Here is a 25,275-nt window from a genome sequence, read left to right as displayed (position 1 = left end):
CCGAACACACAATGCACTCGTGCACACACAAATAAACAAAAATACAATCTTTACTTTAAAAATACTATTACTAACATACTTATTTTCATAAGATAAGATCCAGTTTCTGTAATCTTAGATAAAATCTTCTAGTTTGAGGAATATGGTGTATAAGGAATGTGGGAGTAGCTGTCAAATGCAGTCTGTTCTAAATCTATTCAGTGGTACTCTGGGAGGGGAAAAATGACTTGGCATCCAAATCAGCCTTTTAATATTCATTACCTAATGTATGGATGCCGTAACTTCCTGAGTTACAGAGGCCAAGTTTCAGTGGACCAATAAAAATGGATCAGGGGCCATCTCCAAGATGCATGGTAGAGAATATCTGGTTATTTGGGGAAGAGGAGAGTTTCTTTTATGTAAAGACTGATTCCTCTCACTGCACATGTCTGATGTTATTTTTTTCCCTCAATATCCAACATTATCTTTAGATTCTGGAATAGACATTGTCTTGTACTTTAGAGTAGGGGATTTGGGAATATGTGTGTGTGTGTGTGTGTGTGTGTGGTGTGTGTGTGTGTGTAACTTTTCCTTCAAAATGCAAGTGGCTATTAACACAAATAAGAGTGCTTTTCAATGCTGAGGATTAGGTGTTGGCCTCCCACATACCATGCAGGTACTCTACCCTGATCTACATCCCCAGAGGCTTTTTATATTTATTTTAAGATAGGGTTTCACTAAGTTGTTAGGCAGACCTTGAACTTTGATCATCCTGCCTCAGTTTCCTGTGTCTGTGAAGGCCAGAAGAGGACAGGAAATCTCCTGGAACTGGAGTTACAGCTGGTAGCACTGACAACCAAAACCCAGCTCTCTGAAAGGACAGTCAGTGCTCCTAACCACTGAGCAATCTCTCTAGCCCTCCTTATGGCATGGTCATCATATTTCATCTTGGTTGACCCTCTACCTCTTCCCCAGCAGTTTGATTTTTAACATACTCCTCCGAACCCTTCTTCTCATTTCATATGCATTAGGAGTTCTTTATGTTATTTGTTAAATTGGTGCTTCTCTCTCTCTCCCCTGACGTAGTAGTAGTTGGTTTGGGAAGTTTACTTGTACATTCAGTCTCTGGAGAGATCAGTGGAAATAGCAGGTAGATACCAGAGATAAGCGATAGTAACGATATACATTATTTCTCTTATTCTCACTTACTCTTTCTCCTACAAGACAGCACCTTCATAAACTGTCTCATGAAAGCTCATTTAAAACAAAGGAGATAGGCAATTCTAGTCATTCATGATTAATATGCTTGCACTATGGAAATCAGCATGGAGGTTCCTCAGGAAGATGGGAATCGATTTACCTTAAGATCTAGCTAAACCACTCTTGGCCATATACCCAAAGGATGCTTCATCCTACCACAGAGGCACTTGCTCAACCATGCTCATTGCTGCTCCATTTATAATAAGCAGAAACTGGAAACAATCTAGATTTCCCTCAACAGATGAACAAACGAAGAAAATGTACATTTACACAATAGAATATTATTCAGCTGTTACAAAAACGAAATCATGAAATTCACAGAAAAATGGATGGAACTAGAAAACAAAATCAGCCTGAGTGAGGGAATTCAGATCCAGAAGATAAATATGAAAAATATGCATTCAGTTATACATGGATATTAGCCATTAAGTCAATGATAACCAAGCTACAATCTGTAGAATTACAGAGGTTAGATTCAGAGTAAGGAATGGGGGACTAAGAATGGCAGATAGACCTTCACAAAAAATAGAAATAGGTCAGATGGGGGGGGCTGGAACAAGATGATCAAGTGGAGAGGAGGAGAGAAGATGGTGACCAGGGAGGAAATATGGGGAGAGACAGCTAAAATTAAGGGTAGTAAGGAAACAATACAGTAGAATCTTTCTACAATATATACATGCTTGAAGGTGATCTAAATAAAATTGCCAAATAATGGGGGATACAGAGCCCCATTTAGACATCTCTTGTCACCAAATGAAGCTTCAAATCTCTCCTCTCGGGGCTCTGGGAGCCCTATACAAGAGGAGGTGGAAATAATGTTAGAGCCAGAACAGATCAGAAACAAGGTTCTCTGAACCAACAGATCAGTGCATACATGAAATCAATGCATACATGAGACTGAGGCAGCATACACAGGTCTGAACCACATGGGGTCCCAGGGCTGAAAGGAGAAGTGGACATATACCCTGTCCCTAACCCAGAGCTATCTCCAATTGACAACCACCTGCAAATGGAAATTTAGTTTTCTCCAAAAGAATCTCAATGGGGAAATGCATTACTCTTAAGGGTAAGCCACATGCCCACAATAGATGGCCAGCAGAAAATGAACTCAATGGCTTAGAGGATCCTTGCCTTATGTCATGTCAGGACTTTCTTATCTTTTTAATTTTTATTTTATATATACTCATTCTTTCTCTCTGCAGGTCCTTTATATGTATATTATAGCTTCGTGTTTTATGATCCAGTTATATGTTTTAGTCTTGAGTGTGCCAAGGAGTCTGCCTCCACATCTGCATCGGTTTCTTGTACCTTTGCTTGAGCTCTTTGGTTTGTTTTGTCATATTCAGATGTTAGTTTTTGTTTTATCTTATTTTATTATTATCCCCTAGAAGTCAGCTTGCTTTCTCTTTTCTTTCTTTCCTTTTTTTTTTCTTTTTGAGACAGGTTCTCTCTGTATAGCTCTGGCTGTCCTGGAATTCTCTTTGTAGACCAGGTTGGACTTAAACTCATAGAGATCCACTTGCCTCTGTTTCCCCAGTCCTGGGATTAAAGGTTTGTGCCACCATGCCCAGTAAGTCTAATATTAATAACCCCTTCTCCAAAAACAAGGCAAACAATTTAGAAATGAAAGTAAAAACTACTCACTAGAGTGCTAAAATTTAACAAAGCCAGATATATCCATGGGAATAAATAAAAAATGAAAGCATAACCAAGCTTTGGAGTACGTCAAGCGGGGGTTGAGTCCTGGCTGTACCTCTTTGTGTGTCCAACCTCCAACATTTGCTGCTTTCTCTCAACACTGGAGCAGCAAAAACAAACAACAAACTCCTACTGATTTGGGGATTTTAAAAAACAGAAGATACAATGAATGTGCTTGGTGCTGTGCCTACCACAGAATGAGCCACAGTCTGAAACATCATGAAGAAGGACACTCTAAAAACTTATTTGGGAAACATTCCTAAAAAATACAAAAGAAAAAAAAAAAAAACCAAACCACATACATTTCTAACTAAGACATTTGCCTTTATAAGACTTATTTTCCCAGGGGATTTATAACTTTCCACCATGTAACCATACTTCATTGCAAAATACAAGATCCTGAGCCAAAGTGTAACAAATTAATGGTGGGAGCTGGAGAGATGCTCAGGTGTTGCGAGCACTGGCTGCTCTTCCAGAGGACCTGGGTCCAATGCCCAGCACTCACATGGCAGCTCACAACTGCCTGCAACCCCAGTCCAGGGGATCTGACACAGACACAATGTACAGTTCACATGAAAGAAAAAGTTTAAAACTTTTTTAAGTGGTGAAGAATGTCCATATTTTTCTTCACACAATTGACACCGATTTCTAGAAGGCACACAATTGCAAAAGATCTGTTTCAATGAATGTTCCAAATAGATAAATCTAGAGAGGTAGAAAGTCACAAACATTGCTTTGGGCTGGAGCAGGCATGGGACTGGTGGGTGAAACCTGAAGGGTGTTTGGTTTATTTTCAAGGTGATGAAAATATTCTAAAATGGATCGTGATGATGAATACTCCAAATATATTAAAAGCCAGTCAACCATACACTTTAAATAGATGGTTTACATGCCAATAAAGCTGTTACTTGAAAAATGAAAAAAAAATCTAATACCTTTTATGCATGACCTTCTTTGAGGTTATCCTGCATCCAACAGTATTTACATTTTATGACTTTTGATGAATATTTTGCCAAGTTGTTTGACATAAGAATTAAGCCAATTAAATTGTTACCAGGGGTATTTAAGAGCTCTCAATTATAAACTTATTCTGTTTTGAAGTTCATGATTGCCAGTGGCAATTTATCCACAGTACTGTAAGTAGAAATACAAGTAATCGATAAGTGAGGAAGCAGTTTCAGTTGTGTTTCACCATTTACCTAGTAGGAACAATGCTCTATGAACATCTGCATATATTTTCTCTTAAAAACAAGATGTTGTACAGGGGAGGCATACGCCTGTGTAGTGCAGGTGCCCATGGAGTCCAGAAGAGGGCGCCAGATCACCAGGAGCTGGAGGTGTGGACAGTTGTGAGCCACTCTAACTTGGGCCCTTTGCAAGAGCAGTACATGCTCTTAACCCCTGAGTCATATATCCAACCTTTACACATAAATTCTTCACACACACACACACACACACACACACACACACACACACACACACACACACGAGCTTTGTGGTGTTAAGAGGGATTGAGGATTGAATCAAAGCCCTTCCACAAGTTAGGAGAGTGGACTACTGCAGAGCTGTACTACTACTGACTCTTAACAGTCATTCTTTCAGGAATGAAAGCCAGAAGTGACTGCACAATCCAACAGTAGAGTTGTGCTGTGCAAAATTACGAAGAAAGGCTATACTCTTGAGAATACTATACAGAAAAAATATGGGCATCTAAAGTAAAGACCTGGTATCCATACAGAAAGAGACTAGACGACGTGGAGAAATACAGGGCACACATACAGCCTTCTTTAAATCCTTCCAGCGTTCCCTATTCACCACTGTGTCCCGTGCAATCTTCTCTGTAGCCTCAGCATTCTCCTCCTCAACTCTCAGAGGAAGGTCAGCCAGTCTCAGAGCCTTTGCATACACGGTTCCCTTTGCTTGTACTTTTCTTTGCCTAACGGTTTTAAGTCTCATCCTAGTCACTTCTTCAAAGACACCTTCACTGAGCCCAACCAGCTAAGGGTGTTTCCATAGCAGCCTGCAATTTTCCATCTTGATATTTCTGCTACTGTTACTCATTTATCCAGCCAGCAGTCAAATATCAGGAGCCATTCACACCGAGATATTGCATAAAACAAAGGATACAAGATCCCTGTCATCTATGACCTTCTATTCTTGGGAGGGGATGGCTGCACAGTAAAATACTAGGTAAAGTATTAGGTGGTTACAGATGGTGATAGTTAGTTCAATGGCTATTCACTGTGCTTGAACTGCAAACTCCTTGTCTTGAAGTTAATCCCAGGTTTGTAAGAACCTAGTCTATATTTTTTTTTCACTAACGTAAAATGAGTACTTGACTAAATAAATGGCTGCGTTCCAGTCCCCCCCTCCCCCAAAGCTATCTGCTAAGAGGGCATTTTTTCATAATTAGGACAATTATAAGACAAGCAAAATTTACCAACTGGAGTAAAAAGGACTCCAAGTTCATAAAACACATTTCACATTCCTTAAGGACCTAGTGATAAGGCGGACCCTGAAAAGCGAGACATATTGGTTGGTAACTTGAATTCCCTTGACGTAGTGCCAAGGCATCAGTAGTGTAATTCACTTGTTTTTAAGCACCCAGAATATGATCCTCTTAATTTTTCTGATTTCTAAAGTGCTTCAGAGACTCCCATCACCCTCAGGACAGTAAAAAGCAACACGCCCAAACTCGTCAATAAGAAGGGGGACAACATAGCTTTTTTTTTGTGAGGTCAATAAAGAATGTCATCTTTGCACAAAAAAACCACCAACCCCGTTCAAGAAATTCGCTTAGGAGCTCTAGAGAAGAGTTGGGTTGGAAAATACCGGAAGACTCTAGGTTGGCATAGGCGCTCACCCAGAAACCCCTCCCTCGGGCGAGCGCTCAGAGATGCCTTTCTTTACCGAGGCGCATGCGCAGCACACTCTCCGGCCACCGCACGCCTCCTCGGCTAACCAAGCCGCTTACGTCACCGAGCGGGAAGGAGAAAGGTTCTTCCGCTCCCTTAAGAGAAACGAGTCCGCGCACTTCTCCTTCTCTTTGTGCACACTAACCACACTTCCTCCATCCTCGCCAGTGCCACCACCTTCCCTAGGTCTTCTCCAGAGGTTCCGACTTGTTCGAACTCTCACGCGGCCGCGGGACACCGAAGGTTGCGGGGAGAACGCTGGCATTGTTTACAGACGCGCGCACGCTCGAGATCAGTCCGCGAGGAGGGCGGAGCTCGGCGGCCGGCGCTACTTACTCGCCCCTCCCTCCCCAGCCTTCCCCGCGAGCGGACGCGCCAGCGCCTCTGTCTCGCTTTTTCTTATTTTCTCCCCTTTTCCCCTTTCTTTTCTTTTCTTTTTTCCCCTTCCCCCCCTTCCACCATTTCCCCTCGGAGGCGCTTCCCCCGGGCAGGGGCAGAGCCGGCCTCACCCCGCGCCTCTCCCCGGCCCCCGCCGCCCTATGGCGAGAGGGCGCCCCCTCCTCACCCGGGCACCAGCGGCGGCGGTCGGAGGAGCGGGACCGGCGGCGGCGGCGGCCTCGGGCCCAGGGTCATCATGGAATTAGTTCGCTGACTGACCCTTCGGCTGCAGCCGTGCGTCCCGCCCGAGTGCCCGCGCCCGCCGGCCCGGTTCGCCCTCTTCTCCCTCCCCAGTCGGCCCGGCCCTTGGTCCCGCGCGCCCCGCTGCCGCGCGCCGAGGATCATGAGGTGGTAACGGGCCCCGGATGACCCCGCGTCACCACTGTGAGGCCTACAGCTCTGCCGGGGAGGAGGAGGAGGAGGAGGAAGAGGAGGAGAAGGTGAGGGCGGGGGCGCGGCGCGGCCGCCGTGCGCGCCGCCGGAGTGGGAGCTCGCGGGGGCGCGCGCCGCTCCCCTAGGACCCGTCCTTCGGCGGTCCTTATCTGGGCACCTTGGGGACGCCCCCTACCCCCCACCCGCCGCCGCCTCTGGCAGTGCTGGGTGGGTTTCCTTTCGCCCCGGTGTTTCTGTCCCCAAGTAACTTGTAGCCACAGTGCGTCACCAACCTTGGTTCCAGTTACAGGCTCCGCGAGCCAGGCTAATAAAGAAGGGGACACACCCCCACCCTTGGGCTACCGATCGCGCGAGGCCACACGAAGATAAAACACCGTGCAAAGCAGAATGAATGCCAAGCAAATAGTGCACACCCCCGCCCCCACCCCCGCGGTAATTGCGGGAGGGTAACGTTACCTAGGGCTTGGGCTGGTGGAGGGAACTAGAAAGATGAGGGAACTGAGTTGTGTGCATCTTAAAGGACAAAAAAAAAAAAAAAAAAAAAAAAAAAAAAGCCCTCCGTTACCGTCTGCACCGCAGATGATTTAGGCATAAGTTGAACATTGTGGTAAAATAGTACAAGGCATCAGGTGGATGGATCAACTGAAGATCTTAGACTAGCAAAGTAAAATACTTCGATTTCACTCTCAGTGAGGAGCCATTGAGCATTTCAACAGCAGCCTCCCACACCTAGCGAGTTTCAGGACAGCTAGGGCCACATAGGGGGAGGGAGTCAAGATTAGAAGCGAAGAGTGTTTGCTTACTCTGGTCGTGTAATTCTTTAAAAACTCAATTTACCTGTGTGTGCTTGTTCATCTTTTAAATGGAATTAGGAATTCCACCGTTGTAGTGTTAAGGATTATCTAGGTTAATATGAACAATAGGTGGCCAAATAGCAAAGCATCGAGGGCTGTTGCTTGATAATCACCTGACAAGTGTAAGCTGTTATTTATTGGGCATGGTGCTAAATTCTGGAAACTGTTGGTGGTCAAGAAACTCATTAGTTAGAAAAAGCAGGTCTAGCAGAGGTGGTGGCAGTAGTTAAATGCAAAGGTAGGATAATGACCGAGTGTAGATGAAGGAAGGTGGGGGTTGTTGCTGCCAAAAGGTGGCATTAATAGATTCATAGCAAATTTAGTGAGAGGAATTGATCTGCAGAAGGCACTGCAAGTTGGAAGAACAGTGAATAGCATGGAGATTGAACACACTGTTTTGGAGTCACGCATGAGCAGTGTTTTTGGTGTGTGTAGTCGAGGGGATAGTAGATATGAGAACCTCAAAGACTCACATTGCTAATTCCTGTTCAGAAAAGGAAAAGCCAGAAGCAGCAGTCAGTCCAGGATTTTCAATAGAGTTGGTATTGCGATTACCTTAATAGGAGATTACATTAATAAAAATGCTTTTTCCGAGTTTTACCTTTTTTTTTTTTCTTATGTATGTGGCATAAATTCTGTATCTCCTATGAATAGGAATTTTCTCTTACAGAATTACAGTACAGTTTAAAAATTTTAGTGAATGTAGTTTTGTTAGATAGAGACTACTCTCTTTGATCTAGTAATGTCCCTTAAAATATGCTTTGCTCTCACTTAGTACAGGAGCCAGTTCAGTTAGAACTGTATTTAAACTGAACCCTCTTCATACTAATTCTCAGTTGATTTCCCTTTCCATCACATTGTTCCAGCAGTTAGTTAATTATTTGAAAAGCCCAAGCTGATCTTAAACTTGCAATGTAGCCAAGGCTGACTTTGAACTTCTCATGCCCTGTCTCTATCTCTCAAGTTTACAAGTGTGTACCACCAGACCAGGTTTACAGTTTTGGGGGGTTTGTTTGTTAAGTTTAAGGAATTTATTTATTTTTTTGCTGTCCTCAGATTTTTTTGCACAGGTCTTCAGAAGTACAGAGATTACATGCACCACCATGTGACTTAACATTGTCTTTTAAGGTGGATGTTGAGCAAATTATTTGGGATACTTTAATATAGGTATTTTCAGGAATTAATTGCATCTTGTAAGTTTTTGATTTCTTCGATTTTCACTCACTTCAAAATTTTCTAAATTTTTTTTTAGTTGATAATGTGAACATTTGAAGGTCTGACTAAAGGCCTTAATTATATGTAGAAAGAGTCCCTTAATTCAGTCTTGTTACCCTTTAGATGACTTAACATGGTTTAAAGTGATCATTAACTTGATGTGTTTAAATGATAAACAAAAGTAATGGCCCTTACTGAGTAGTTTATTTTTAGGGAGAATGTTTGGGACAACTATTTCTAAGAATTTCTAATATAAAAAGTCAGTGGTCTTAGAATTTCAGATTTAAAGTGAGGACAATTTAGATAACATGGTTGCTAACTTTAATATACGGTATTTTAAAGAGCTATAAAATCCTATACTGCCTCATAACATTCTTATTTTGTTTTATAAATTGCTTAATAAGTACTAACATTTATAAATGTGTACATTATACTTATTTTGTAATTAAGCGATGAACGTTATTTATATTTGATTTTAATAGGTAGCTACATCAAGCTGGGTGGCAGGCAGATCCAAAGGGATATCATGAAGTTTCCAGGACCTTTGGAAAACCAGAGATTGTCTTTCCTATTGGAAAGGGCAATCTCCAGGGAAGCCCAGATGTGGAAGGTCAATGTGCCGAAAATGCCTACAAATCAGGTAATTTCTCTCTTGAGACAGGTGTTGTATTAGAAATGCACTATTGGCATAATGTATATCCAGATACAGGACAACTACAACACAATTTAAAATATTTGTAATCTGGTCACAAAAAGATACAATGTATTTATGGTGTGGCTTATAGAATCATACAGTTAAAGTCATTCATCATATCATACACTAATGTAAGTCCCAAGTTGAATAATCATGGGTTATATTAATGGATCACTTTCCTTGCAACATTTCTATATTATCTCTAATATTGATTCCCTTATCAAAAAGAATTTACAAACTTAAGGATGTTTAGTTTGTTAAAGAATGAATAAAATTCTTCAAGTAGTTAACAGAAAATTCTGGGACATGTAAGATAAAATATTAACATTTATTATTTGTGTGTGGGTGCCATAGTGTTTATGTGGATGTTGGTTTTCTCCCTACACTCTGTGGGATCCAACACAGCCTGCTAGGTCTGAGCTGCAAGGACCATCTACTGAGCCATCTTGCTGGCCCTGATACCAAATATATTCCTAGTAAAATTTGCAAATGTTGATCTGAATGCTACAAATAATCCTTGAGACCAGACCCTTAACCAGGTACTCTTAGCACCAAGCTTACTGTGACAGGTGTTTCTTGAGGAGACACAACATGGATACAAGTCTGCTTCTCCACCAAAGTTCAAACTTGGTGAACTGTGGTTACTTACAGGAATATGGGGTCGGGCTACTTACAGGAGGATAACAAAAGACTCAAAGACAGCTATATCAAGGCCCACCCCTGCATGGGTAGCAACTCAAAACAAAACAACAAAGCAAAAAAACTGAAAATCTGGTGCACACTACACAGCTTTGAGGCAACTTAACAGGATGAATAGTGTCCTTCATTAGTCCTGAACCTTTTCCAGACAGCTCTAACACACATGACTAGAATTTGTATATATTTCAGATACCAAACGAGTTATTTTGTACAAAAGGAGTTGGTAACAAGTTTTCTTTGTATAACAGTTCAGTTCCCCAGAAAAACTTCAAAATATACACTGTTTTTTTTTGTTTTAAAAGCAGCAACTCCAAAGGAAAACTTATTCTCCTTTGTCTTTGTGTCAGTTTGAGAAACAGTAGAGGTGCATGAGTGTTTGCATATATTGTTCAAGAACTTGATTTTCTAATTTAACATTGATTTTCTTCCTTAATTGCATCTGTTCTTTTAGATATCCAAGCATGTGTTGGAATTCCAACATTGGGATGTTCTTTTTCCCTTCTACCAGATTTTCAGCATTAACTTGACATCAGCATTCATTATTTTGGTTAACACACTTTTTAAGCCTTGGATACAAAATCCTTGAAGGTCTCCTGGTTAAGGCACCCACAGTGGGTGAATCAGCAGGCATTTCTGCCCTTCCTGCACACTGATCATGCACTGAGAGCAGAGGGCCTGTGAGTGATCCACGTGAGATAATTGCTGACAACCACTCAGTTGAAGCAAATTAAAAGTCATACCCTTTAATTGATGGCTGGACCAAGAGCAGGCTTGTATTTCTGAAAAGTCTCTTGGTTTCCAACTAAATTCAGGGATATAGAATTTTTAAAGACAAAGCCCATCAAGATCATAATATACATAAAAGTTAGATGAGGGTCAGAGTAACCTTGAATGTTTGCTCCTGGCAGAGCATAGTAATTGTTTTAGATATAACATGCCAATTATTTTTGACTTATGTCTTTTCTAGTTATTTTAGTCTAATTATTTTGGCTAATACAACTCGATTATGTTCAAGGCCATGAAAATTTCATGTGTGTTGCCAAGACAGATGTGAATGTTGGGGTGAGCAGAGGGCTGAGAACTGGCCAAGAAAACACAAAAAGGAGTCATAACAGTAGGGCATTAGTCAAGGCATTTCATCCGTTTAAGGACTTGCTTTAGTAATGCCAAGTAGTTCTACTTAATACTTTAACCTTAAGTGTAGGCTTGCTCTGGTGGGAATAGGAGAGGATAAGGGTTTAGGCTTAAAAAAGCAATTGTAATTCCTGGTCATGGACTGACTGGCCTTTCTACTGTTACATGTGGGTAAAAATAGAAAAGTGCAGTATTTTAGGGCTTCCTTTTATGCTGCTTGCTTCTGCTTTCTTTTACTTCCCTTTCCTTGTCCCCTGCAAGTGCAAAGCCATCTCACAGTTCTTTTTTAACTTTAGCCCCACCCCTAATGTTGAGTAAAATGTGGCTAGGTAAGAAAATATTCCTGTTACACCTGTGACTCCCCTCCCTGCCCCCATAGAACTCTGTACTTCTCTTGTGGTAACACAGTATAATTTCCTGGTGATTGACTGAATTTCCTGGGTGGTGATGGTGTGTCATTGTTTTCTGATGTAGTGTAGTATTGTTACTTTCTGATGATGTTTTGAGTCGGGGTCTCATGTAGCCTAGGCTGGCTTCAGACTTGCTTTGCAGATGAGTGCTACCCTTTAACTCCTGATCTCCTTTGTCTCTCAGTGAGTGCTGGGGTTTCAGGTGTCTTAGAATTTATTCAAGTAGTCTGTTTTGTGTTCTTGGTAGTTATAGAAAAGTTCTTCTATAGAACAGTTGAAGTTTTTTATAGTTGCTTTAATGAATTTAGGGAAAAATTTAAAACAGTTGACACTTTCAGATAATCTACATTTATTTCCTAAAGTGATTTCCATTGCAAAGAAAGTCCTGCCACTAACTTTAAAGTGGTTTTGTTAGGCCATCTGATTATAAGGTTTCAAAAACAGGATTTATTCTAAGTCAGCTAAACACAAGGTATGCACGAACTACTTGGTGACTAGATAGATCAGAATTATCTAAAATTTCTTAAAAATTGGAAGTTTTCAGCTGGGTGTGGTGGAGCATTCCTCTAATTCCAGCACTTGGGATTTTTGAAAGTTGCAGGCCAGCAGGCTAAGAATAACACCCTATCTCAAAAGGGACAAGGATCATTTCATTCCTCACATCTTTATAATCTTAACTGTACAGTAAAAGAAACATTTTGTTTACTATCTCTGATAATGCAGTAGTGTTCCTCTGCTTTTTGGTCCATTCTATCTTAGAAAAGCTCTAATTTCTAATTATTACAAGGATTTTCCTAAATTGAACTTCAGACATGCTTCTAGTGAATTTGAGGAGATAGCTCAGCCAGTAGTTTTGCCTCCCATGCTTGAGGAACCAAGTTTGATTACCCACTTAAACTCACTTAAAAATGCTGTGTGTGGTGGCTCACACTTGTAGTCTCAGCTCTGGTGTGGCAGAGGCAGGAGAATCCCTGGAGTTCAGTGGCCAGCCAGCCTAATTATGAGCTCCAGGTAAGTGGGGATGTATTTCGAAGGAGTTGCACAGCATCCTTGACATCTGTGGTTGTTCTCTGGCCTCAACGTGCATACATTTGAATGCACACCAGAGTATGCACCTAATACATGATCATACACACATATGCACACACAAATAATGCCCTAGCCACTTACTGGGTTCTGGTTCCATCCATGTAAGTAATGCAGAATAAATTTGTATTTTAAATGATGGTCCTTTACATACTTAAGCTAGGTTTTACTTCCACAAAGTTATCTTTTCAACAGATTTTCTCTGTGAGTGCGTGTATATATATGTTTTACCATTCCAGTGTTTTCTTGCTCTGGGTAGACTAACGCATAGTGAATTAGACTATGACTTTAACTTACATTGGCTTATTTCATTAATCTGTCCCTAAACTTGTTTTTTTTAGGCAACAATGTGATGTTGGCTTGTATTTGTTTTTCAGTTGAATGTATATTGTGCATGTGTTTGGTTTTTGTTGTTTTAGTTCAAGAAGGACTAAGCTAGTTGAGGGCTGGACTTCACTTGGATGTGACTTTTTTACATGTTATTAAAAGTGAACATTCAGGAAATGTTTTAAGAGGAAAATCAATCTTAGAATTTGAACATAAAATATCTCTGACAGACTCAATGTATAGAAGCTTAGGCCCCCAACTGGTGGCCCCATTTTCACAGATGCTGGAAATTTTAGGGGCCAGACCTTGGTGGTATTTTGTTCCTGGCCTCTTCCTCCATTTTTGTTTGCCTCTTTTCTACCTCTTTCTGCCTTGTCCATTCTAGGATCCAATCTTGTCTTATCCTTTTTATTTACTCCTCTACCTCCTTTCTTCTCTCTCCTTCCTCCTCCAATATTTCCACCACTGACATCTCTGAAACAGTGAGGCAGAATAAGTCTCTCCTCCTTGTAAATGGTTATGCCAGGTACATGGTCACAGCTCTGAGAAAAACTAATAACATCAGCCAAATAGTTTTTTTCCTTCTTCACATTTCTGACCTCCTGCTCCTATTAGTTGCTTGTTTTTTCTCTCTCACTCTGTAACTCTAAATGCTCTTAGCTGCTTGCCTTATCTCAGAATGTTGACTTACCACTTCATTATTTCCTCTCCAGAATCATGGTTCATTCTTCAGGACCTGGTTGTTAAGCAGCAGTACTGTAGCTAAAATACCACACCCAGTGTTTGAAATGCATATGTGTATTTGTGTAACAAATAAAGTAAAATTGGGAAAGGAGTATTTCATCTATCTAGAGGAATGACTAAGCATGGAAGCAGGGATGATAAGGAAGATCAGGCTAAGTACTGTTATAGTATGAAGGTTAAGGTAGAAAGTGATATGTGTTCCTTCTATTCATCTTCTGTAAGTCTCCTTAAGTTTTAATGTTTGTTTAAAGTCAAGTGTACCAGATAAGGATATAGTCTGCTATTTAGAATGTTATTTCTCCCTCTTGATTTGTGTCTGACATAACTGTATAGTTAGTGTTGGCCTTGTTTCTTGTGACTCCTCGCCTGTTCATTGTTCCTTTTCACTCCCAAGAGCCTCCCCACTGCATCAGATGGTATCATTACCTACCTCTTGTGAATTTGTTTCTTAATGTTAGTTTATTTGGCTGGCTGAATTTTCCTTAAGTTCTCAATTTCTTATTTGGAAGAGACTACCTTTACTTCCCAGAGATCTTTAGGGGATAGAACTAGATTTTATTAGTAGTACCTTGGGGCTCCAAAAATACAGGAAATTGTGGAATTAAGGACCTTGCCAACTGAAAGTTAACCCAGATCCTAGCTGCAAGACTATAATGGTGTTCACTTGCTTAGTCAGTGGTGTTTTGTCAAAGGGTTGGCTATAGGTGGAGCTCTGTTGCTGGACTGCTTGTCTAACATACATGAAGGCCTGGGTTTAGTATTCAGCACTGTATAAATCAGGTGTGGTTGTGCACACATGTAATCCCAGTAGTAAAAGCAGGAGAATCAGAAATTTAAAGTCATCTTTGGCTCCATAACAAGTTTGTGGTGAGCCTAGGCTACATGAGACCCTGCCTTTAAAGAAAGAAACTTTGACTCCATTTTTCTGTCAAACAGGACGATAATCTGCGGACATAAATTTCTCTGCTACTCTATGCAGTAAGAACCTTCAGGCTGACAGCTTTATTCTCAAAACTGCCTTAAGTGCATTTCTAGTTTGATCATAACATTCTAGGATTGATTTCTCTGGGCAACAGTCCTGATTCTCTACCCACCTTAATCTTGTTTGTTCTTCAAGAGCTTAACTCTGTTACTGCCTTGAGTTTGCAATCATTCTGTCCTCCATAGGAAAGTCCATGGGCTTAAACACCAAGACTCCTGTACTTTTTAGCACAGATGATTTCCCCATCTTGTTTTTTTAAGATAGGAGTTAGTTCCCATTTCTTCTTCATTACACTCCCACACCAGTCCAGGTGTCCCCAGAGCACCATATGTAACTCTGGTTTAATACCATTTTACTGTCTGCTTGGCCATAAGACTTAAGTTTTGAAGTGTAAAGAACTTACACTCTTTTTCAAGTTTGTAGTGAGTTAATAAAACAGATTATAAATCATCTTTGTCTTTTTTTTTTTTTTTTTCCCCTCTTTTTTGGTTTTTCAAGACAGGGTTTCTCTGTAGCTTTGGAGCCTATCCTGGAATGCACTGTAGACCAGGCTGGCCTCGAACTCACAGACATCCACCTGCCTCTGCCTCCTGAATACTGGGATTAAAAGTGTGGGCCACCACTGCCCAGCCCTTACTAGTATTTTTATTCACCATTGTAAGGTTGTTCTAAAAGGGTTGACCAGAAGGTAGGTGTATGTTAATTCTCCACTAAAAATACTAGCTATAACTGAGTATAGAGCTAGATGTAAGAATTATGTAAGTGTAATACTTGGTTCAGTAATGTAGAAGAATAATACTTTGTCATGTCAAAGCTGACAAGAAAAGTGACAGCAAGTGGAGGAGGAGGACTACGAATGAGAGAAGTTAGCAGATGCAGTGGCAAGGACTGTAATGAGCAGAAAGGCATTCCCTGTAACAGTAGAGGAAGCCAAGAACAATAAAGCAGTTCTAGCTAAAATTCCTACTTGAGGAGCGTCACTCTGTCGAGACCATCATTGAAGATTTTAATAGCTGTTGGGTAATTTTGTAGGATAAAATAATTGGCTTAGATTGACAACAATCAGGAAAAGTGTGTGTACTCTGATCACTATACTGCACTTCATAAAGAAAGATGGCTTAGCATAATTCATTGCTTAGATATTTATTTTTTGTAGAATGATCCTTTATTGAAAACACTCTTCCAATTTGGTACTTCATGTATTTACATTGTGCAGTCTGTGGTATACAAGGGGCTGGTGTGTATGGCTCCACTGGTAGTTTGTCTCCTCGTGTGAAGCCTAGAGTCCCAAGCACTACATAAATTGGGTGTGGTGGTGTGCCTCTGTAATCCCAGCACCTGATAGTGGAGGCAGGAGGATCTGAACTGTAACATCACCCTCAACCACATAGTGAGTTTGAGACACACCTGGGCTAATAAGGCATTGTGATTAGTCCTCAAAAGGTTCTATTAATTTAGCATCAGTAGTATACTAGTTGTTTAGTAGTGACTGAAACTCAAATAAAAGTAAAATAATCCCTGCTATTTTAAAGTGTGTTTTTACCTTTTAAAACGTAAGCCTTTACTCAAAAATTCAAAATAGTATTTAAGGAAATTAAAATGATTGTTTTGCTATTTAAATTGGTAGTTCATTTATATTTCCTAAGATAAGCTAATAATGGGTTTTTCCTGACTCAGAAATTATATTAGTCTCAAGAGCTGAGAAAATTTAAAAATTACCATCAGTAGTCATTTCCTTAAATTTTAAAATTAAAATGTTCTGTTTCCCGAATATCTGAACGTAATTCAAATTGTAGATACTTGGTGAAATGAAGAGTGAAGATTTTAATAAATCATCAGATAATATTAAATGCAATATAGCATATAATATGTCCATCTAAAGTGCGATTTTGAATGACCTTAAAATATTTTAACTTACTAGTGTATTCCTTAATGTTTAAAATTTCATTACATTATTAATTTTGTTTATGTATTTGAATATGTGTGTGCCATAGCACATGTTGGAGGTTAGAGGACAACTTGTGGAAGTGATTCTCTCCTTTTACTGTGAGTCTCAGTGATTGAACTTCGGTTATCAAGCTTGTCAGCAAGTGCCTTTCCCTGCTGAGCTGTCTTGTCAGCCATATATTTAGAGAACTCTAAATGTATACTAATGCTAACTGGATCTTTGTAATTTTTTTTTCTTTAATTATTCCCTTGTAGAACGTTTCTCCATCCCAGAGAGATGAAGTAATTCAATGGTTGGCCAAACTCAAATACCAGTTCAACCTTTATCCAGAAACATTTGCTCTAGCAAGCAGTCTTTTGGACAGGTTTTTAGCTACAGTAAAAGTAAGTATTGTAAGATACACTCAAATAACAGCTTCTTGTGCAAGGACTTCCATGTTAAGCCATAGGTCACTAGTGAGCATGCTGTCATGGCAGATGTAGAGATGTCAGGAGGACAGTACTTTTTGTTTTAAAATTTTGGAAATGGCTCAGGTCATTTCCACACCATTTATTCCACACCATTTATTTTGCCTAGGAAGATGTAAACTGGGGGAACTGTGTGAGCTAAATGTATATTTAGGTTTTAAAAACAAAATGCTCAGTTCAATATAATCACTAATGTTGCTTTTTCTCCTTTTCAAAATTTTAGGCCCATCCAAAATATTTGAATTGTATTGCAATCAGCTGTTTTTTTCTAGCTGCTAAAACTGTTGAAGAAGATGAGGTAATGACTACTTTTCAACGTTTATTCTTAATGTTTTGGTAGGTTTGGCTTGGAGGGTCTTTTTCATTTGTTTAATGAAACCTTTATTACTAGATATGTAAGTGTTATACTCCTAAGGGGAAAGGTTTCCCCAGTAGTGTTGTTCCTCTGAGAGGACAGGTATCCTGTCCTCAGAACTAAGCAGGAGACAGGCTTTCTATAGGGTTTCTTAGGGAGGGGGGCTTTCTAGTGACCTGAAATTAGTGGGATTCTGTGGCCTGATCTTGGGGCAAGCTCAGAGACTGGTGGAATTCTGGGTCTGATCGTAGGCTTTTTTTCTCTGTAGGGTGGGGCTTAGCCAGCTTTGTCTGGTCTCCAGGGGCTGGACATGGCAATTAGAGTAGTCTGGGAGCAGGGGCTGGTCATTTGCTCCTCAGGGGCTTAAAAATGAATGCTGTGTTATAAACTACAGGTTCAGTTAAGTGTTTAGATGTGTTGTCTCTCTCAAATGCTTGCTTTAGGAGATCGACTATCTTTTTTAAAATTTATCTTTATTTTATGTGTATTAGTGTTTTGCCTGAATGCATGCATGTGTACTGTATTCCGGTACACACAGGTCAGGAAAGGGCATTGGAATCCCTGGTACTGGAGTTAAGACAGTTATGAGTCACCATGTAGGTACAGGGAATTGAACTCAGGTTCAGGAAGAACAGCCACTGCTTTTAACCACTGAGCCACCTCTCCAGTTCATTTTATTTTTTGAATTTTTTATACATTTTGTTTGTCAGAACAAGTATTGAAAATGAGTCATTTGTTTCCCATTTGTTTTGCCTTGGATAGAAAATTCCAGTACTAAAGGTATTGGCGAGGGACAGTTTCTGTGGCTGTTCCACATCTGAGATTTTGAGAATGGAGAGAATTATTCTGGATAAGTTGAATTGGGATCTTCACACAGCCACACCATTGGATTTCCTTCACATTGTGAGTATATCCACATGTTTTAGTTCTTACTTGAACACATAGTTCTGGTCCAGTAACTTGGACAGAGGCTACCTGTTGATGTATTTTGTATGGTTTGGGAAAAACCTATTGAAATTAGTCAAGGAAAAATTAGATTCTGAAATATCTAATCACTGAATTACAAGCTTGTATAGTATCCTAGAAGTTATTTCTTTCTATGTATGCTTTCTTAGTTATTGCCCTTAAATAACAGTTTTGTGGTTTTTCTCCCCTCCCCTAGTTCCATGCCATTGCGGTGTCAACTAGGCCTCAGTTACTTTTCAGTTTGCCCAAATTGAGCCCGTCTCAACATTTGGCATTCCTGACCAAGCAACTACTCCACTGTATGACCTGCAGCCAACTTCTGCAGTTCAAAGGATCCATGCTTGCTCTGGCCATGGTTAGTCTGGAAATGGAGAAACTTATTCCTGATTGGCTTCCTCTTACAATTGAACTGCTTCAGAAAGCACAGGTAGCTGTCATCTTCAATTGTGTTCATTACACTTTTTTTTTTCTTTAATGGAATCAAGAGGGTTACTGTATGGTTCTAAAATAAAACTAAGAGGAATTGGAGATTTATTTAGCTCAGTGGTAGAGAAGGCCCTGGGTTCAATCCTCAGCTTAAAATTTAAAAAAAAAAAAAAAAAATGAGTTTGTAACTGGCATTTCCAAATGGTTTCGGATATTAACCACCTCAGTACAATGAGAAGTTTAGATAGAGAAAATTCTGTTCAGATGTAGTAAAGTAATAGTTCGGTGTGTGAGTAACTATTTAAAAGCCTTGTTCTACTCATTCCACCTGAGAGAATTGTGGTGTCCATAGAGATTAATGATTTTTTTTTTTTTAAGGATTTACTTATTTATTATGTATACAGTATTCTGTCTGCATATATCCCTGTAGGCCAGAAGAGGGCACCAGATCTTATTACAGATGTCTGTGACCCACTATATGGTTGCTGGGAATTGAACTCAGCACCTCTGGAAGAGCAGCCAGTGCTCTTAATCTCTGAGCCATCTCTCCAGCCCCTGAGACTGATGATTCTTTTTCCCTTTTCTAGTGCATGGCTCTATGAGTTACTGATTTTCTTTGTATGTGTTCTGGGGTCAAAGATAATCCTCATTTAAACTTGTCTTTTCCTTAGCTGACCAGATGGGATCTTAGAAATCACGTAACTCATTAATTACAGCTTCAGTTTAGGGAATTTGAGAGTTCATTAGAGTGGCATAGAACTTCTTGTTTGTGAAGGCTAAAGGGAGCCTGCAGTAGCTACCTGATGTGGGTACTGGGATTTGAACTTGAGGTCTCTGAAAGAGCAGTGTGTGTTCTTATCCACAGAGCCATCACCAACCCTTTTGTTTTGATAACACCCAAAACTTAGAGTCTAGTCCAGGGCTGGAGAGATGGCTCAGGGGGTGAAGTTCTTATGTGTAAGCATGAGGACTCCTTTGGGACCCAGCATGATGGCTGCTAGTTCTTCTGGGTGTAGATCTTGTCCTTGCTGAGTTCACCTGTCTTGATTTAGATCAGAATGCAAGGTCTTGAGGTTCTGGTATCAGAAGCTTTACATCAGATCATGTCAGTACTGACCCCTCCCATGTTAAGCAGGTACTTTGCCACTGAGTTAGACCCCAATTCTGCACAGATTTTCTGTCCTCACTCTGCCCGTGCTCCTTCTACACTTGGCACACATTCTCTGGTTTGAAAGGCAAGCCACCTCTTGTTTTGTTCCTCTTAGACTTCCCCCTGCCTGACCCACTCTAAGATTCCTGTGCCACTGTGGGTCTTCATGCTAGAATGACCACATCTTTCTCTTTACTCCTTTATTGTAGTTTATTTATATGCCTATGCTTATGTCCTCCATTTTCTGACCTATAGAGACCCACCCTGATTATCAGGTAATAATTAGGTGTAAATTGTGCTTCGGTTTCTCTGCTAAGCAGTGGTTAAAGTAGATGTTCTTATTTAGAACTGAAATAGGGGATTAGAGTGCACACCCTCCTACCGTGGACTCTTGGTTACTCTTGAAAGGTGCCCAACATTCCCACAGGTATTTTCAGTGTTTCGTGCTGCTCACCACATGTGGGTTCTCTGGGACCTATCACATGTGTCATGCTATTCTGCTCTCCTCTTCTTTGGGAACCTGTGTGATTGTTTTATTGTTGCTTGACACAGTCCCCTGGTCAGCTAAGTGGTTAGCAATGCTTTGTTGTCATCGTTGCTGTTTTTGACAAGGGATACTTAGAAATGGTCACAATATTGAAATTTGGTTGACATAGTCATAACATGGCTAGTAAAGGTTCTCAGAGCTTAGATGGTTTGTTTTAAATGCTTAAATTTTAAGAACAAGATCAAGGATTTGTCTGCATCAAGAGTTGATAATTTAGCTGGGCGTTGGTGGCTCATGCCTTTAATCCCAGCACTCGGGAGGCAGAAGGCAGATCTCTGTGAGTTGGAGACCACCCTGGTCTACAAGAGCTAGTTCCAGGATAGCCTCCAGAGCCACAGAGAAACTCTGTCTCAAAAAACCAAAAAAAAAAAAAAAAAGTTGATAATTGTAGTATATGTACTTAAACAAGTATACTTAACTGCAAAAGCAGCAGATCGGGTTTTGGCTTGCTACTTTAAGAGGACAAATTCATTTTATGCTAGATTAAGATTTATTTTGATGTGTTATTTTGGACAAAGTTACTTTTGGGACCCCAATGGAAAGTAGAGTTCAAATAAGATGGTATTTATTTAAATAATTTCTAGTGTCTTACCATAGACTTTACCTCTAAAAAATACCTTGGGGGGCTGAAGAGATGGCTCAGTGGTTAAGAGCACTGGCCCCTGTTCCAGAGGATCCGGGTTCACTTCCCAGCACCCACATGCAGTTCACAACTGTCTGTAACTCTCATTCCAGGGGATCTGATGCCCTCACACAGGCAAAATAGCAATGCACATACAATAAAAATAAATCGTTAAAAAATAACTCTTATTTCTCTTTTTCATCAACATAGGAAATAGTGAGTGTTCCTTTATAGTACATTTTCAGGGTTGTGACCAGTGTACAGGGGGTTTAGAACATGAGAACATTTACTCTCCTGGGATGCCAAGTGCTTTTCCATTGTGATTTTCTCTGTTTTCTTTTGTGTGCTGCTTGAAATTATTGGAATCCCCATTCCTTACCTATTTTTATTAGTTTTTAGTGGGGTCTACTTCATTGGGCTAATAATTAGTTCTGGTCCATGTCAAGCCAGTCACTTGAGTTCAATCCCTAGAGCCCACGTAAAGGTGGAAGGGGAGGCACACACTCACACACCCTTAATAGTTAGGGACTATTAAAATGTCTTACTCCATGGTGTCTCATAAGACTGAGTGAACAAGATGGTGGATGCCAGAGTCTTCGGTTGTATATTCACTTTGCATTTGTATTCTTCCAATTGATTGTCTCCTGATTAACATAGTGAATCTATGTAGTGACAGAATATGTTCTTGTAGAGTAGGATTTATTCCCTATAGTATTACAGATCTGCTGTGTACTTCAGACTGTGTGGAGGTGAGTTAAAGATGGGGAAGAAATGTCCAAAATAAGCTGAATGTGATAGGGCATACCACTGATCCCAGAACCTGGGAGGTGGAGCAGGAGAACCAAGAGTGGTAGCCAGCCTGAGCTAGAAGCAGAAAAAAGAACAGCAAGGGAAGATAACTTCAAGATTCTATAAAATGTACACATGCATAACAGGGAGAACTTGATCTCCTGTACTCTATGGCCAGGATAAGCTTCCTGGAGGGAAATGATAACCAACCGTTCAGCATATAGAAGCAGGTAAACAAGGGAAAAGTGGAAAGGGGCCAATTTGTGTGTTAAATAGACTCCTGTTTGCAGGAGTATAGAATGTTAGTGTGGGGTACAGTGGGAAGTGAGTCTGGGAAGGAAGGTTGATCAGATTTATAGAGAGCCTTACTCTTAGAGAGTATGGCTTACTCTGAAGGTACTGCCATGCTGCTGAAGAAATGTGGAATAAAAGAAGTGAATGGTTACATAAGGTCATTCAGACAGGGCTATAAGTTAAAATTAAGGTAGACACTAGAAAGACAAAACTTTAAGGTCCTTCCATTGCACTCAATAACATTCAGTATAAAGCAATGGTTCTCAACCTCCCTAATGCTGAGATCCTTTAATACAGTTCCTCAGGTCATGACCCCCAACCATGAAATTATTTTTGTTGCTACTTCATAACTGTAATTTTGCTGCTGTTATGAATTACAATATAAACATCTGTTTTCCAGTGGTCTTATGCAACCCCTATGAAAGGGTCATTTGGCTCCTAGGGGGTCATGACCCACAGGCTGAGAGCCACTGATACAAAGGGGTGAATATGACATATGCCTAATTGAGTCTTGCAGTCACCAGATGCGAGCCAGGATGGCTGTGATTGTATGCTTTAACCGTGAGGGCATGTTGAAACAGAAACATATGACCATGGAGAGATTGGGGTGTTCAAGAGGTTGAGGGGGCCAAATGTTTGTTAAACTATGTAGTGTTGTTAATAAGTTTTACTATCTTCTACAATAATAGGATTTGTTTAACCTTTCCAGTTGTTTTAAAACAATACTTAACATATTTTAGCAAAGCAAACTTCCCATCACCCCTAGTTTAATGGTTTCCATTGCTTTTGACTCTTCCTTAAATTGTTGTTGACCACCATGTGCCTGTTTTCAGGAGTTCAGTAAAGGCCTTCTAGACAGACATAGCTAATATAACAGTGAACAAAGAACATTTGTGTTCATATAAGTGCAGGTTTATGTTTGAAGCATAGATCCAAACATACTTCAGAAGACTGCTCTGTAGGTGGAACAGTCAATGAGTGAGGTAAAGGATGTGGTAGGGGGAAGAAAGCTGAAGGGAGAGAAGGCCCAGGATGGAACTGTGGCTTGTAAAAGTAACAGTGGGCTCTGTTAACTAATGATTGATGTCGTTCTGTTTTTTTTTCCTGGTCCAGATGGACAGCTCCCAGTTGATCCACTGTCGGGAGCTGGCAGCACATCACCTTTCTGCTCTGCAGTCTTCCCTGCCTCTAAATTCCGTTTATGTCTACCGTCCCCTCAAGCACACCCTGGTGACCTGCGACAGAGGAGCGTTCAAATTACATCCCTCCTCTGTCGCAGGCCCAGATTTCTCCAAGGACAACAGCAAGCCAGAAGTGCCAGTCAGAGGTACAACAGCCTTCTACCATCATCTCCCAGCTGCTGCTGGGTGCAAGCATACCTCTGCTAAACGCAAAGTGGAGGAAATGGAAGTGGATGACTTCTACGATGGGATCAAGCGGCTCTACAATGAAGATAGTGCTTCAGAGAATGTGGGTTCTGTGTGTAGCACTGACTTATCAAGGCAAGAGGGGCGTGCTTCTCCCTGTCCACCTTTGCAGCCTGTCTCAGTCATGTAGTAGTGTCAGGTGTTAACTCCTCGTGCACACTAAGGCTGACTGCTCGGAAGTGAGACTAGAAAACCAGGAAAGGCTGTAGAGAAGGGCTTGTGACTTTATCAGACTGCGTGAAGTGAGCCAGGCAAAAAGAAAAACACCCTTTTCCTTTGTGCGGCTACTTACAATTCAACATTATTTAATATAAATGCATATATTTATAGACTCAAGAGCCAAGATATATTTAAAAGAGTTCTTTGTATTATGTCAGTTCTACTTTTTTCTTCGTTAAAATAATAGTTTGCCCCATGTCCAAAAAAATGAAGTAAAAATCAGTGTTTAGGGGGTAAAGTTGCAAAATTGATAGCTAGAAACCTTGTTCCCAGTGACCTCATTTTTTTCTCTCGCTTTTTCTTGCCTCTCTGTTAGATGCCTAATAAGTTTTGTGCTTGTTGATATATATGTTCTGACTTTTTTTTTAAAAAACAATTCAGTAAGCAAGTTATTTTTGTCTGGCAGCCATCTTTAGTCCATGGCTCAAGTTCATTAGTTTGAAATGGGCACTTTGAAGCAAGCTATCCCCACGAATCAGCGGTAATAGAAAAAGTTCTCTTACTTTGTATGTCTCATTTCAGTTCTTAGTTTAAAAGCAAGATTACTGTCCCTTTTATTTTAAACCTTGAAAGTGATATGTAATTAGGACATTTGAGCATTTTTGACATTTGTTATAAAGAATTTCTTATAAAGTTAATATATCCGGGTGCTCACCGAAGAAACATGTATGTAACATATACTTGGGTTTTTGTAACTGATCTGTTTTCGTTCATTTACAATCAGTAGGAGCAATTGTCTAGATACTGGGGCAACCTTGATTTGAGTCTGTAACTTATAATTGAGTTCAGTACCCTGGCTTTTTAGTAAGTTATTAGGACTTTCTTGGTAACAAGTTATTCCCCATGTTTTTCTCTGAGTGACTTCCGGACCCTGAGCTCCTTTTGCAGTCTGAAGAAGGCACTGCAGTCAGAACCATGTTCTGGTGGTAAAGCCTCTGGTAGCAATAAAATGTTGTCCTTAACCCTGGTTTCCATTGGATTTTTTTGTTGGTTGGTTTTGCTTATGAGAAGGTGTGGTTTCTGACTTTTTCAACTAAGGAAAGCAGTAGGAAACCTAAAAATAATCTTTCTTGACCATACTATAAAAGGTGATAGGTGTTGAATGTGAATGGTTTACACATAAGAATTTCTCTTTAGTTAGTATTTTCTTCCTGTGGGCTGGAACCTACCTTATAGTTAACTGTTTAATGGAATTGCCTATGAGGGTAGTCTCAAGCCTGTATCTACGTAGTATCTT

General features: G+C 40.4%; 2 protein-coding genes across 4 annotated transcripts in view; one reads left to right on the top strand and one right to left on the bottom strand.

Moving 5' to 3' along the window:
- Septin11 (septin 11) overlaps positions 1–25,275 on the bottom strand; it is a 149,953-nt gene that overhangs the window by 34,623 nt on the left and 90,055 nt on the right. The gene's annotated exons all lie outside the window — the stretch shown is intronic.
- Positions 6,183–25,000, top strand: Ccni (cyclin I). Its single transcript, XM_027388450.2, has 6 exons — positions 6,183–6,730; positions 9,235–9,392; positions 17,031–17,159; positions 17,467–17,541; positions 18,361–18,501; positions 23,506–25,000. The coding sequence occupies exons 2-6, from the start codon at positions 9,279–9,281 to the stop codon at positions 23,947–23,949; spliced, it is 903 nt and encodes a 300-aa protein (XP_027244251.1). The 5' UTR covers positions 6,183–6,730; positions 9,235–9,278; the 3' UTR covers positions 23,950–25,000.

Source organism: Cricetulus griseus, assembly GCF_003668045.3.
Source record: "Cricetulus griseus strain 17A/GY chromosome 1 unlocalized genomic scaffold, alternate assembly CriGri-PICRH-1.0 chr1_1, whole genome shotgun sequence".
Lineage (NCBI taxonomy): Eukaryota > Metazoa > Chordata > Mammalia > Rodentia > Cricetidae > Cricetulus > Cricetulus griseus.
This window is presented reverse-complemented; position numbering and strand designations above follow the sequence as displayed.

Coding starts and splice junctions, on each gene's coding strand:
- Ccni (XM_027388450.2), top strand. CDS start 9,279: ATGAAGTTTCCAGGACCTTTGGAAAACCAGAGATTGTCTTTCCTATTG. Junction 9,393..17,030: donor CGAAAATGCCTACAAATCAG/GTAATTTCTCTC, acceptor ATTCCCTTGTAG/AACGTTTCTCCATCCCAGAG. Junction 17,542..18,360: donor AAACTGTTGAAGAAGATGAG/GTAATGACTACT, acceptor TGCCTTGGATAG/AAAATTCCAGTACTAAAGGT.